Source organism: Triturus cristatus, chromosome 2_2, assembly GCF_964204655.1.
Source record: "Triturus cristatus chromosome 2_2, aTriCri1.1, whole genome shotgun sequence".
Lineage (NCBI taxonomy): Eukaryota > Metazoa > Chordata > Amphibia > Caudata > Salamandridae > Triturus > Triturus cristatus.
The window spans coordinates 1,038,368,211-1,038,380,229 of NC_140582.1; the positions used below are offsets into that span (position 1 = coordinate 1,038,368,211).

Sequence of the window (12,019 nt, forward strand, 5' to 3'; positions counted from 1 at the left end):
TCATGTCTTTAGAGGAGCAACAACGCTTGGAACAAGGACGCATCTTCTTCTTATGTTCCCTCGACGACTTAGAGGTGTGTGGAGTCGGTGATTATGACCTCGACTTTGTCCTCTTCCGACTCCTGTTCTGCTCCTTCGCCCGGGCCATGAACAGTTCGCCTCCCTCTCCTTGAGGGCCTTCGGGTTCATACTGCAACACGAAGAGCATCCCTCAACATTATGGTCAGACAAGAAAACCAAAGGCAATCATAGTGGGGATCCGTGATGGACATATGTCCCCACATTCTCTACAAGGTTTAAAACCAGACTCTTTCTGCGCAGCCATCGCACTGCTACAATTACAGACAACTGCAACAATGTTAAACCACAAAGAAATGGAGAGTCCTAGAAAAACCGGTATGCGTCGATGGCGCGGAAAAAAAGTAACGGACGTCAGCATGCCGACGAGATCTTCTTATGGCTCTGATGACATCACTTGTAGTCCCGAATGAGCCGTACCATTTTGACGTCCTCGTCGATGTGGGAGAGCTATGAAAAAAGTTTCAGCGGAATGCTGCAAAAGGGTAATTCAAAAGCAGAGGAATACATAGGCAGATGTATCCATCAGAATGGTCAGTGCTTGCAGCACGCAAGAGTAATGTTATCACTTCATTCAGGATAAAGAAACATCTACAGTAATAGGCCTTTCTGGAGGTTACTCTAGAACTGTATTTTTCTTGTACCAAGCAGAACTGTTTAAGCACATTGTTGTTAACATTGGAAAAAATACATCAATAATGTATTACCTTTACCCTTATTCCCATCTTTCTCTTCTAGGATAACCCTTTGTCCATCCAGGCAGGAAATTGGAACACCAAGATCTAATGGTGCTTGTTCTCCATTCTATAAAAACAACCAAAGTTGATTTAATAGATCAATATTGTCACTATTCAAGATGTATTAATAAGAACTGTGTCAATCAAAAAGAAGCGTGGAAACTTATGTTGAATACATTAGTCAGAAGTTTAGATTCTTTAGAAATCTTAAGTCCTTGTAAATGTTTAACTGGGTCCATAGAACCTAAGCATTATTTGTATTGTGATTGCTAGTATATTTCCAAGACCACTTACCCAGCTTATCCAAACCACAAATCGCATCAACACCCTTGCAGTTTGTTTCAATGTCAGTGAGCACTAACAATGCTCTATGTATGGCAGAATTACTTTGTTTCTCCCATGAACTTCCTATGCCAATTTACCAACTTAACTCTAATCCTAAAACTGTTGGACTTGTGTGCAAATGAACAACTGACTTCTGTTTGGTAACGTTTTTTTTTAAGTGGATACTCCAATTGCAGATAAGACCTTTCAGCAAAGCCCCTGCGTCCAGTACGTGGCATCCAGCGGCTCTGGGTCAACTTCACTGTGCCCCAGGAGTGACAACTGGAGCCGCATATAGATGTCACACCAGAGTGCGGACATCAGTTTCTTTCTGAACATTGTCTGCACCCTTGGATGCTGAATCTAAAAAGAAAAACAAAAAAAAATATTTGGTTGCACCCGTATGTCAGTCTCCAATTTGGGATCTTTTCAGATGGAAAAGAGTTCATTCCATATAATGGGAAGGTGGGTGGGTAGTGAGGAATCTGCAGCTAGATAAAGTATTCACCAGAAAGAGCATTATTGAAGGCGGGAAACTTGTTCTTCTGATGGTTACTTCTAACCTCAAAATTCCTCACGTTTACAATGGATATCAAAGCAGTACCTCCCTCAGTGGTGGGTCTGTGGAATGACTCAGACTAAGTAGTCTTGCAGGACACAACGGCCGAAATGCCCCTCCAGTCCGAGCTGGTTTTCAAGACTGTAGTGCTCTGTGAACGTGTGCACGACACCTACGCTAAATCCTGATATTCAGGACAGGTACTCCGCATGCCAGCGCAGTGAGAGCGGCCATGACCATGGTAGAAAGGGCTCTTAACCATTCTGCTTCTTGCCCACTTCGTAGTATATCTTCATGCAGAGGAGTATCAACTAGCACAACGTCTTTTTCTGCACTTTTGTTGCCTTTCCTTGCCCCAGGGCGCCCCACAAACAGCTGATCATCCACCTGATGCTCTTTGGTATGAATAATCAGACCCCCTAGGATATTGCGGCATGGATTAGCAAATTTAGCGACACAAATATGGAAATTTAGCGGCACAAATATGGAAATTTAGCTGCAATTTTGCGGCACTTTATGTTACTCATAATCATTCATTTTCAGCCTGAAATCAATGGAAACTGTTTTAGCAGAATATTCCACTTTGAATTAGGCATGTTTAAAGTGTCTGTAGCTCTACAGAAGCACAGTTCCAGTCCTAACCTCATAGGAGGGAGCTGTATTTCCCCCCTGGGGTGTTCTAGCGGCCATGTATGCACCTCTGGATCCGTGAGGCAGGAGACCTCTTCCACCTGGTCAGGGGCCCGGCACTTATTATTTTACAAACTAAGCACCAGTACACCATATCAGCACTGAACCTGCAGTGGCTTATGATGGAATTCACCTGAGGGATGACTGTCTCGTTATTCCTATGGCCCTAACCAGCAAGTCCTCCAAACAGCTAATGCAGGGAGTGGTGAACACCAAAACAATATTGACAAACAGTGCTTGTTTTCCAATAGTGGACGGCTTGATCAAAGCCATGGTGAGAGAATGTGTGGTTTGCCAAGTTGCTGGGCCGCCAGACCCACTTGCCCTTCTCCTCAGAGAAGATATATCATACCATCCGTGGTCCAGGAGAGTGCAAGTTTTGTCTGTCTTCCAGATGAGAGATATTTACTAGTTATTGTTGATGACCACTCCAAATAACCCGAAGTGGAAACGGTATCAACCATGTCAAGAGAAGAAGTCACCCCCATACTGGAAAAGATACGTGCAGCTCAGATTCTTGAAAAGATTGCAACAGTGGGCCCCCGTTCCAGAGTCAAAAGGTCGCAAATTACCTCAGATCAATGGAAATATGACATATCAGGATCACTTCTCGATGGCCCCTAGCCCATGGCAAAGTAAAATATTTGTGCATACTGTGTCCTTCACCTTGCGTATACCGCTGGACCCATATCTAAATGGGCACTGTATTCTTTCATGAGGTAGTACCGAAATGCTCCCCACTAGAACACTGGACACCTCAGCAACAGAAGTGCGGTGGATGAAATCAAACCATGTCACCTGATAGAGGCTTCTCCGTCAGACTGTTGTAGCAACAATGTCCACACGATCACCAGTTGTTGTGCTTATGCCTCTGATGCTAACCTAGGCGCTCCTGTGCGAGTGAAAGACGTGTACACTGGGAGCAAGTTCACACTCCTTTGAACCGCTGGACGGTATGAGGCATCAAAGGAACTCTAGAGACAGCAAGCAAAGCTAAGGACGTTGTTAATTGACAAACTAACATGCTGAGTTCGGCTGTGATAACGGCCCTCGAAACTAGCCTCTCCTGCGAAATCCTATATAAACAGGAGTAAGCCTCTTTGCCCTTCTAATTCTGCCCTGACAAGAGGCCCTGTTACTTAACTTTGAGAATCTCTAAATGACATGTGCGGGGCTAATCCCATTCCAAGAGTCCACTTCCAGTCAGATGGGAATCTACAACCCGAGGTCATATTTGTTGCTCTCTCAGAGACAGTGGAACTTTGTGTGCTGAAACCAGATATGCCCTCAGCGTTCTTAGTGTTTCATCTTTTCCACTATGTTTCTCTGCCATCACTTTTTGGAGTAGTCCAAGGGCAATCAAGGGTACTAGGCACAGTTTGTGTGCATCTTAGCTGTTTACCACTGGTGTCTGAGGGATTAACTGTACTATCGGACAAGACAAAGTGAGCGCTTCAACAAGATGGCCACAAGAGGTCCTCTGTTTCACAAAAGTTGGGAATTGAGAGGTGAAAATATCTGTTTACACAACCCTCGTCAAAAATAAATAAATAAATAAATAAATAAATAAAACATTTCTGAAATTTCGCGGGTAGTTTTGTAAAAATCGCAGCATTTTAACAAAATTTCCCGATTTCGTGATTTTTTTGCACATCGCAAAATCCTGGAAAACAACTGAGCACTCTTTTGGGGTCCAAGTGATGACGTCTCTCTTGTTCTTCCGAGAGGTGAGGTGGGGGCAAAGAACATCAGAAAAGTGATTGACTCTCCAACATAAAAAGCAGTCACAACTTTTGGTAGAAAGATGTTATGTTAATGTTACTGATATTTCTAGAGCGCACTGTTACCCTAGGGTGTCCCGGCGCTAAGATGCGGTTGATTCGTGCACTGACAGATCGCTCTACTCCTCACCAACACCAGTTTGTCTGAATCTAAGTTGGTTTTGGGAGGCTGGATAGACAAGTCTTGAAGCTTACACACACAATGAGCTGAGGCTATCACAATGAGAAAGACACCTATGCAAGAGTGCAAAAGAGATGCTCTTAAGAAAGGTATGGACCAAACTGAGGTCCAACGGTGGCATCATGAAATGTTTAGCGAGAAAAAAATGGAACTAAACTTTGAGAAAACATATCACAACAGGTGATTTAAACAAGAATGGTTGGTCAGGTAAACACAAAAAGACTGAAGGGGCAGACATACAACCCTTAAAGGTGCCCACCAAAAGTCCCTTCTGGACCAAAAACAGAACAAAATGTAACACTTCCAACCGTTTTGTTTGCAACTGGGCCATGTTATGGGAACTACACCAAGCCACAAATGTGTCCCAGTGTCCTGCACAAACAGATTTAGTGGGAGGATGCCTGGCCATCAAGATGACATCCACTACTTCGGGAAGTAGATAGACAGCAGTCAACTGCCACCACTCAAGCTCCACGCATGAAGGTGTAGATTGCGTAGGCCCAGATGCAAGAATCTGTTCTGCTGCTGCAACACAAGATCCCCTGCCCTCCAAAGCAGCAGCCTGATGAGAGTAAAGATGTTCAGAAGGTCCAGGTACCACCCTCTCTGGGCACAATCTGGAGCCAGGAGGATGATTTTGGCACTATCGTGCCTGATCTTCTTCAGAACTCGGTGGAGAAAAGGCATTGCGGAAGGCATACAAGGGTCCAGAGCTCTACTCTAGGCAGAATGTGCCTCTGAGAGAGGGCCTTCTTGGTAAATGCAATGAACTTAAGTTAACACTGCACGTTATTGGAGGTGGTCAAGCGATCAAGCCAAGTCTCTCCCCATTGCTGGAAGACACCCTGCGCCACCTCCGATTTTACGGATCAGCTAAGGGTCTCCAGGTGAGCTTGTATGCCCTCTGAGATGCCCGGATGATCCAGGAAGTTCCACAGTGGAAGATCCTTCTGGCACACGACTCCACTACACCCTGCTTGTTGCAATACTACCTGGAGGTGGTGTTGTCTGTGAGGACCATAACTAGCTTCCCCTTGATGGACGGTAAGGAGGTTTTCAACAACCAGCGAATGGCATGCAAACCCAGCAAATTCATTTGGAGGCAATCTCTGCCGCAGACCAGAATTCTCTGCGCTCCACCTCTTCCAGTTGGCATTCCCAATCCAGTATTGACATGAATGTCACCACCGTCAACTGTGGGTGGAGTAGGGAGAGGGGTCTGCTGCTGTTGCGGTTGAGCAGATGACTCTGAAGTCTGCGTTACTGGAAGGAATCAGATAAGTTCCCCTGGTCCTGGGTCTACTGAGAATTTAGATTGCACTGCAAAGCCTGCATGTATCATCTGGCATGGCTGACGAGCAGGATGTAGGAGCCCTCCTCACTGAAACTCAGGACAGAGGCTGAAACATCAGGATCCTAGCTCAATTTTGCTTGACTCGTTGATCCAGAGGAAAGGCCTCTGGAACAAAAAAAAGTAGGTATGTAGGTAGGTAGGTTCATCGCCTGGAGGTGGTCTACAACTGACTGATGAGCCTGCCTCCAACTGCTCGTGATTGAGAATGAGGAAGAATGGTACCACGGACCTCCGAAGATAGGCAGACACCACTGCCATCAAGAGCGGCACTAGTGAAGCCGAAAGTGAGCATTGCAAACTGAAAATGTTTGTGGCACACCGAGTATCTGCAGGTAGTGCTTGTGGGCCTGCAGGACAGGAATATCATGCAGGTCAACCTCCCCTATCCAGTCCCCTGGATCAGGACAGTCAGACACTAGCCATATTGAATTCGTCCAAAAGATGAAAGAAGTTGAGGGATCAAAGCTCTAGAATTGGACGGAGGCCTCCATCCTCCTTATGCACACGCAAATATCGTAAGTAACACCCGGTTATGATCTCCGACGCCAAGACACTCTCTATGGCTCTTTTGTCCACAAAGAGCTTGAATTTTCAGCAGCAAAATGGACAAATAGTCCTCCGTAAGCTACTCTGATGAGGATAGACAATGCAGCTATACGGAAAGGAATGGCATATATACTATTTGCAGGACCCATCTGTTGGATGTTATTGCCTGCCATGTATGGAGAAAACAATCGATCCTGCTTCCCAGAGGGTGGTCATATGCCGTTAAGTGCAAAGTAAAGTGGCTGCTGCTAGAGGAAAGGGGGACTGGGCGGTCCGTTGTCTCTGTGGACCTGCTGTTGTCAGCTGGATCACCTACCCCATCCCTAAAAGGACTGGAGTGGTTGCTGTCGTGGGCCTTGACGCTGCCTGTATGCAAAATTCTTAGGCCTCAAAAGGGGACAAATTGCTGGGGCTACTGCCTCACTGCTGTGAAAAGGCAGTGGGTGCAGGCAGCGGCTCTACTCTCTTTATAAAGTCAGCCTTTTTACTGAGAAATCGAGACTCATCCAATGGCATATCCATGAGCCACTCTTAATCACTCAAGTAGCCCATGGATCTCACCAATGCGTGGCACAGGAGTACCATTATAGTTTCAACTGCTTTGCCTAGGCAGTCGGTAGTGTCCAGGCCTGATCGTATGCGATATATGGATGGATCCTGGCCATCTTGAATGGTCTGCACCAAACTGGTCTGGAGGTGCTCTGGGACTGCTGTAAAGATTCCCCGAGACCATAACCTGTAATGCATGACAGTGTTTAACCAGCAAACAGCTGTCATTGACTAATCTGAGGGCAGGGATAGTCAAAGGAAACTTCCTCTTCCCAAATGCCTCCATTCTTTTCAATTCCCTGTAATGGGAGTAGTGGGAAAAGAAGTAGTGTTAACCCTGCTAGTCGAGGTATGCGCTACCAGGCTCTCATGGTGGGATGCTGTGCTAGAAAACAGTGTCACCCCTGAGCTGGTTTGTGACTATGTTCCACCTGTCTATTTACAGGTGAACAAGAGCAAAGTTTGGCCCGAGTGTTGGTCAGGGCCTCACTGAACGGCAGTAGTGGTTCAGAGGAGGCTTTTTTTGGTTTGTAGCACCTCTGTAAGTTATGTCTGTCTAAATTTCTTTTTTTAAAGGCAACTGTAGATTTAGGACCTCGGCTGTTCGCTTAATTATCATGGCAAATGAAGAGGACTGTCCCATGGAAGGACCAGAGACAGAGCCCAGCCCCATGTCAAGAGAGGTGTCCACCTGACTGGCCTCTTGCAGGTCCACATATAGCATTTGTCATCATTCTGTAGGAAGAACTCATCCTCACCATCACCAGCAATTCCAAAACATGGATGTCTCTTGTCAAAGTGCGATACGAATAAGTGATAGAGCACTGGTGCTGCTGTAAGGGCCAGCGTTAACGCAGCAAGAACTGGTGTGGATCATGGCGCTGGCCAAGAAGGCAGCTCCGAAACCGAACCCAAAGCAGGTTTGAGAGGCACATACAGCAGACTCTCTGGGAGTATCACAATTGGAGGACTCTGAAGATGCATGGGGCCTAAAGAGCAACAAAGGTAATTGGCAGGATGCTGAAGATGCAGAGCATGGCCTCCATAAACACCTCAATATTTTGTGGCGTTGCAATGGACCTGAAAATTTGGGATGCATCGGAATCAACTGCAGAAACAGATCCTCGGTTGAGGACAGGGAGTGGGACCATAGAGCACCTTGACGTCCTTGCAATTTCTTAGGTGGAGAGTGGCGAGGCCTGCTAGGACTTCTTGAGTTTTTTTCTTCGATTTTGACATACCCAAAGACTTGGACCTCGACAACCACTTGCCGCAGTACAGGCTTCAAGAGCAGGACCATGTCCTACTCTTTGAGCATGAGAGGCCTTTACACGACTTCCGACTGAGCTTGGCAATGTAGAGTTTGGCTTCAAGTTTCCAGATCACCTTCAGGTGCATTAAGGCGCACCATTTGCACGCTTGGGAGTGGTTTCCTGACACCAAATACAAGAAACACACATGGTGGAGACCATCAGACTTTTGTTTATAGCAGTCCATGCAAGGTTTAAACCCTAGGAGGGAACATGTTCCCTTGCATACCGGTAAGAAATTTAGAAAAAAGGGCTTGTCAAAACATGAGAAATAAAGTAGGGGCTAGCTCCGGATACGCATACAAAGGCACTGAAAAGAAGGGGACAGGTGTCGGCATGCTGTCAGTCGCCACTTCCGGGAAGGAGCGAGTTGAAAGAGTGGCACACACCAGCTACTGGCAGGAAGGGGCCATGTTAAAACATCTTTCAAAACTGGTCTTGAACACCTGGGACATTCTAAAGGTTTGGAATCAGCAGTTTGAAGTATCCATCAGATTGTGGGTACGAAAAGATTAACATGGTGTTTAGATGCTCATCAAGTCAAATAATTCAACCAGATAGGTCTAGTATGACTTCCCACTCGTAAAATGATTATATAGCGCAGGCCCTACCCCTTTTTAACCTATTGGACTATTCTTCCATTCAAGAACAATATCATTGATTTCTCCATCATAAATAACATACCCAGTATATCGATCATGTTGTGATCAAAAGTAAGGTCTGAACTAAGTTCTGACCAAGCAGCCAGAAACGTATAATCCTCTACTCCTAGATACAGTTAAGTATTCAAATATTAATCTAGGCATTTCACTGTCCTCTTAAAACAGTCTTGCGATTTTCACATCTTAGTTTCTGTGAACGATAATCAGAATGAAATGTATATTCCCCAAACTCAAAATACATTAATACAGATAGAAGCATATTCTAGAGCCATGTTTCTAGGACAGCTGCAAAAATGGGCACTACATCTTCAAATACAATAGGAATCTGTATGGTTTGGATGCTACTGACCTCATTATGAAATGAAATGTTGGATCATTGTTCGTCTATGAGGCTTAAGGAGAAAGGAATTGGGACAATACACCCTAACCTATCTGTTGTGTAGTTGCAGGAGGGGTTGCTCTGCATATCCTCTGGCAAAAGTTTTGTCAAATCATACTTTAAGTACTTAACTACGATAAAAATTATACTACTAAAATGTAATCGCTACAAAATATGCGCCACCCTGCCCTCCTTCAAAAGATACAACTATATACTACATTAGAGGCATGGAAACAGGTTGTGTCGAATTTCTTTCAGTACAACACAAATTACTTTTATATTTTGTACTAGACCAAATGCATGGTACATATTAACTTGTTAAACCCAATTGCTCTTGTTTGCTTTAGTTAAAGGTGCCTTATAAACTCTTCCAGTTCAAGTCCTCAGAGTCAAACAAAATTAAAACATGCTAGTATTTTGACTATACTAACAAATAAAGTACATACCAGTCTTACAACAAGTTCATTAAGATTGAGTCCATATTTTGCTACCACAGGCCGTAGAACTTCCGTCACTGGTTTAGTAGGTTTGGCCTTTAATCCAACGGAACGATTAATTGGAATTAGATCTAGGCTGCAAAATATTGATAAACTGTATCAGTTATTTTAACTCATGTTTCAGAATTAAATACTTGTGTTTTTTGCTGCACTGCACAGAATTACTCACTGTACCCACTGTTCCTTTTGTTAAACACTGATCGGAACAGGTGCAAACGATTACTCGTTGTAGTCACGCCACAAAGATTTATGCTATCTTTTGCATTCTTTTGCATCTTGGTTAAATCTACCTTTTGGAGTAGCAATACTTTTATTGTAGTAATCACGGCAGTATCTTAATAATGACCACTGAAAGACTGAACACCTTTTGAATGCACTTAACTCTCCTTCTTAGTAAGTAAGTACTTACTTACTTACCTTCTTAGTGGCACAATACCATATGCCGCTAGCCAATCGAGTACTTCAATTTAGCTCATCACTACAGGTCCCAACATGCTACATACTATGACTGCTTCTTGACATCTCACAGTGACAATCAGAAATGGGATGATATTAACAGAGACGATCCCAGCAGATCGTTCAACCATTTATCTCTCCAACCTATGGCTTCTCAAGACCTTTACAGGAACTGTAAAGAAAATATCTCAGAATGGACAAGTAACCAGCCAAATGTACTATGATCATTAAAAAAATTTCATGAAGGGACCTGCAGAGATGTTCAAAGCTTTCACCTTACCGAAAACGATAAATTGTGTGCCTCTCTCTCACACTTCTTCATCCATCACATCGCTAAGTGCTGCATTCCGTAACATGATAACTACACCATGGTGCTCACTACTCAACATAGAAACACAACCCACACAGAGTCAAAACAAAGAGAACACAGTTTCAACCACAAACCTTTTACTCATGTAGGCTGTGAGAAGTTGGCCTGATATATGATGTCACTAGTTCTAGTGTACACCTTGTATCAGTCCAAACAACCCTTATGGTGATTGGTTGTAAAGTTAACCTTATAGACCAGCTATCCTAGTGGTAGCATGGACAAGAGCAGTCTTAGGCTAAACTCTGTATGGCATGTGAAGCCAGCTGTTATACCATTTGCAACCCCTTGAATATCAAATGAAAGGACACCACAACAGATATATTATAAAAATAGAATGTATTTATTCTAGTCAAAATACTCTCAGCACTCTTTATGAGATTCGAGGTAAGTACAACACAGTCTTATTCAAGCATACATAAGTCACACAGGTAAGTAATACAGTTAGGCCCTAGGGGCCACACAAACCATATACTAAGTAAGTGGTATAAGAACCACTGTCACAAACACAGGTTAGGCCTAGGCCTGGGGAATCACTATCCTATCAGTTGCTAGGCAGTGGGAGGCCCACGGGATTCAGGTGCAGAGTGGAAACACTCACGCGTAATGCGTTAAAGTCGATAGAAATAGTAATGTTTAGAAATTAAGAGTTTTAGGACACTTCGGAAGGAACTAGGAGTTAGAGACTTGGAAACTAGACACTAGGATAGTCAATACCCTTATGAGCACCGGAGTACTCAAGTTACCTAGCCCACGGGCTGCGGGTCCATAGGTGTGAACTTGCGTCGGGTTTCGTCGTCGACTCTGGATGCCTGAAGAAAAGATGCTGACAGGCAGTCAGTGAAGAGTGTCCGGTGGATTCCAAGGATGGAATCAAGAAGGAGGATACCTGCAAGCAGAGGGGACAGAGTCTAGGTCACCAGCCAGGAGCCGGGAAGGAACCAGGAGATGTCGTGAAGATGCAGGTGATGAAGTGAAGCTTGTCGCAGCAGCCACGGGTACCAGGAGGCGTCGAGGACGACCAGAACCAGGAGGCGAGCTGTCCCACGAGGGCTCTTGCTGTCGGCGGCGTCGATGTCGAGTTTGGACCCAACAAGCCTTGGCAAGCGCAACCCACGCAGAATGAAGGATTCGCTTCTGTTACAGACCAGGAAGGCCTGAGGTGCTTCTCTTTCACAGGGAAGCAAGGGCCAGTTTGGAGGAGCCAAACCAGTGGTGAAAAGTCAAGGGTTCGTCGTCGCAGAGGTTACTAGCCAATGGGCAAGCAACCGGACAGACGCGTCGAGAAGGAAAATGCAGAAGGGCCCCACGCAGAACTCGTGGAGTGTGGAGGGCTGATCTTCGGTGCAGATGTTGCTCGGGGTTGGGGCTTCTCAATCCCCAGAGCACAACTTCGAGGATGCCTCAGAAGCTGCGCTGGAAGCTAGTAGCCAATTTTCCCAGGTAGCCGGTCCCACGTCTCTCGTCGCCTCCACGGATCTCAGCTTTGCTGTGGATGTGGATCAGGGTCGGAGAAGTCTGGAAGTCAAGGCGCTGGTCAGGCTCTGCA

General features: G+C 45.1%; 1 protein-coding gene across 4 annotated transcripts in view; it reads right to left on the reverse strand.

Annotated features, from left to right (window-relative positions):
• The window catches only part of RGS12 (regulator of G protein signaling 12), an 881,248-nt gene that overhangs the window by 121,770 nt on the left and 747,459 nt on the right, over positions 1–12,019 (reverse strand). For 3 of the 4 annotated variants that reach the window (XM_085642494.1, XM_085642495.1, XM_085642497.1), the window contains 2 exons: positions 9,597–9,723; positions 786–882 (listed from right to left, as the gene is read on the reverse strand). In XM_085642494.1, coding sequence (XP_085498620.1) covers positions 786–882; positions 9,597–9,723 — 224 coding nt within the window. The remainder of the gene's footprint in view (positions 1–785; positions 883–9,596; positions 9,724–12,019) is intronic. The other variant, XM_085642496.1, reaches the window with a different exon arrangement.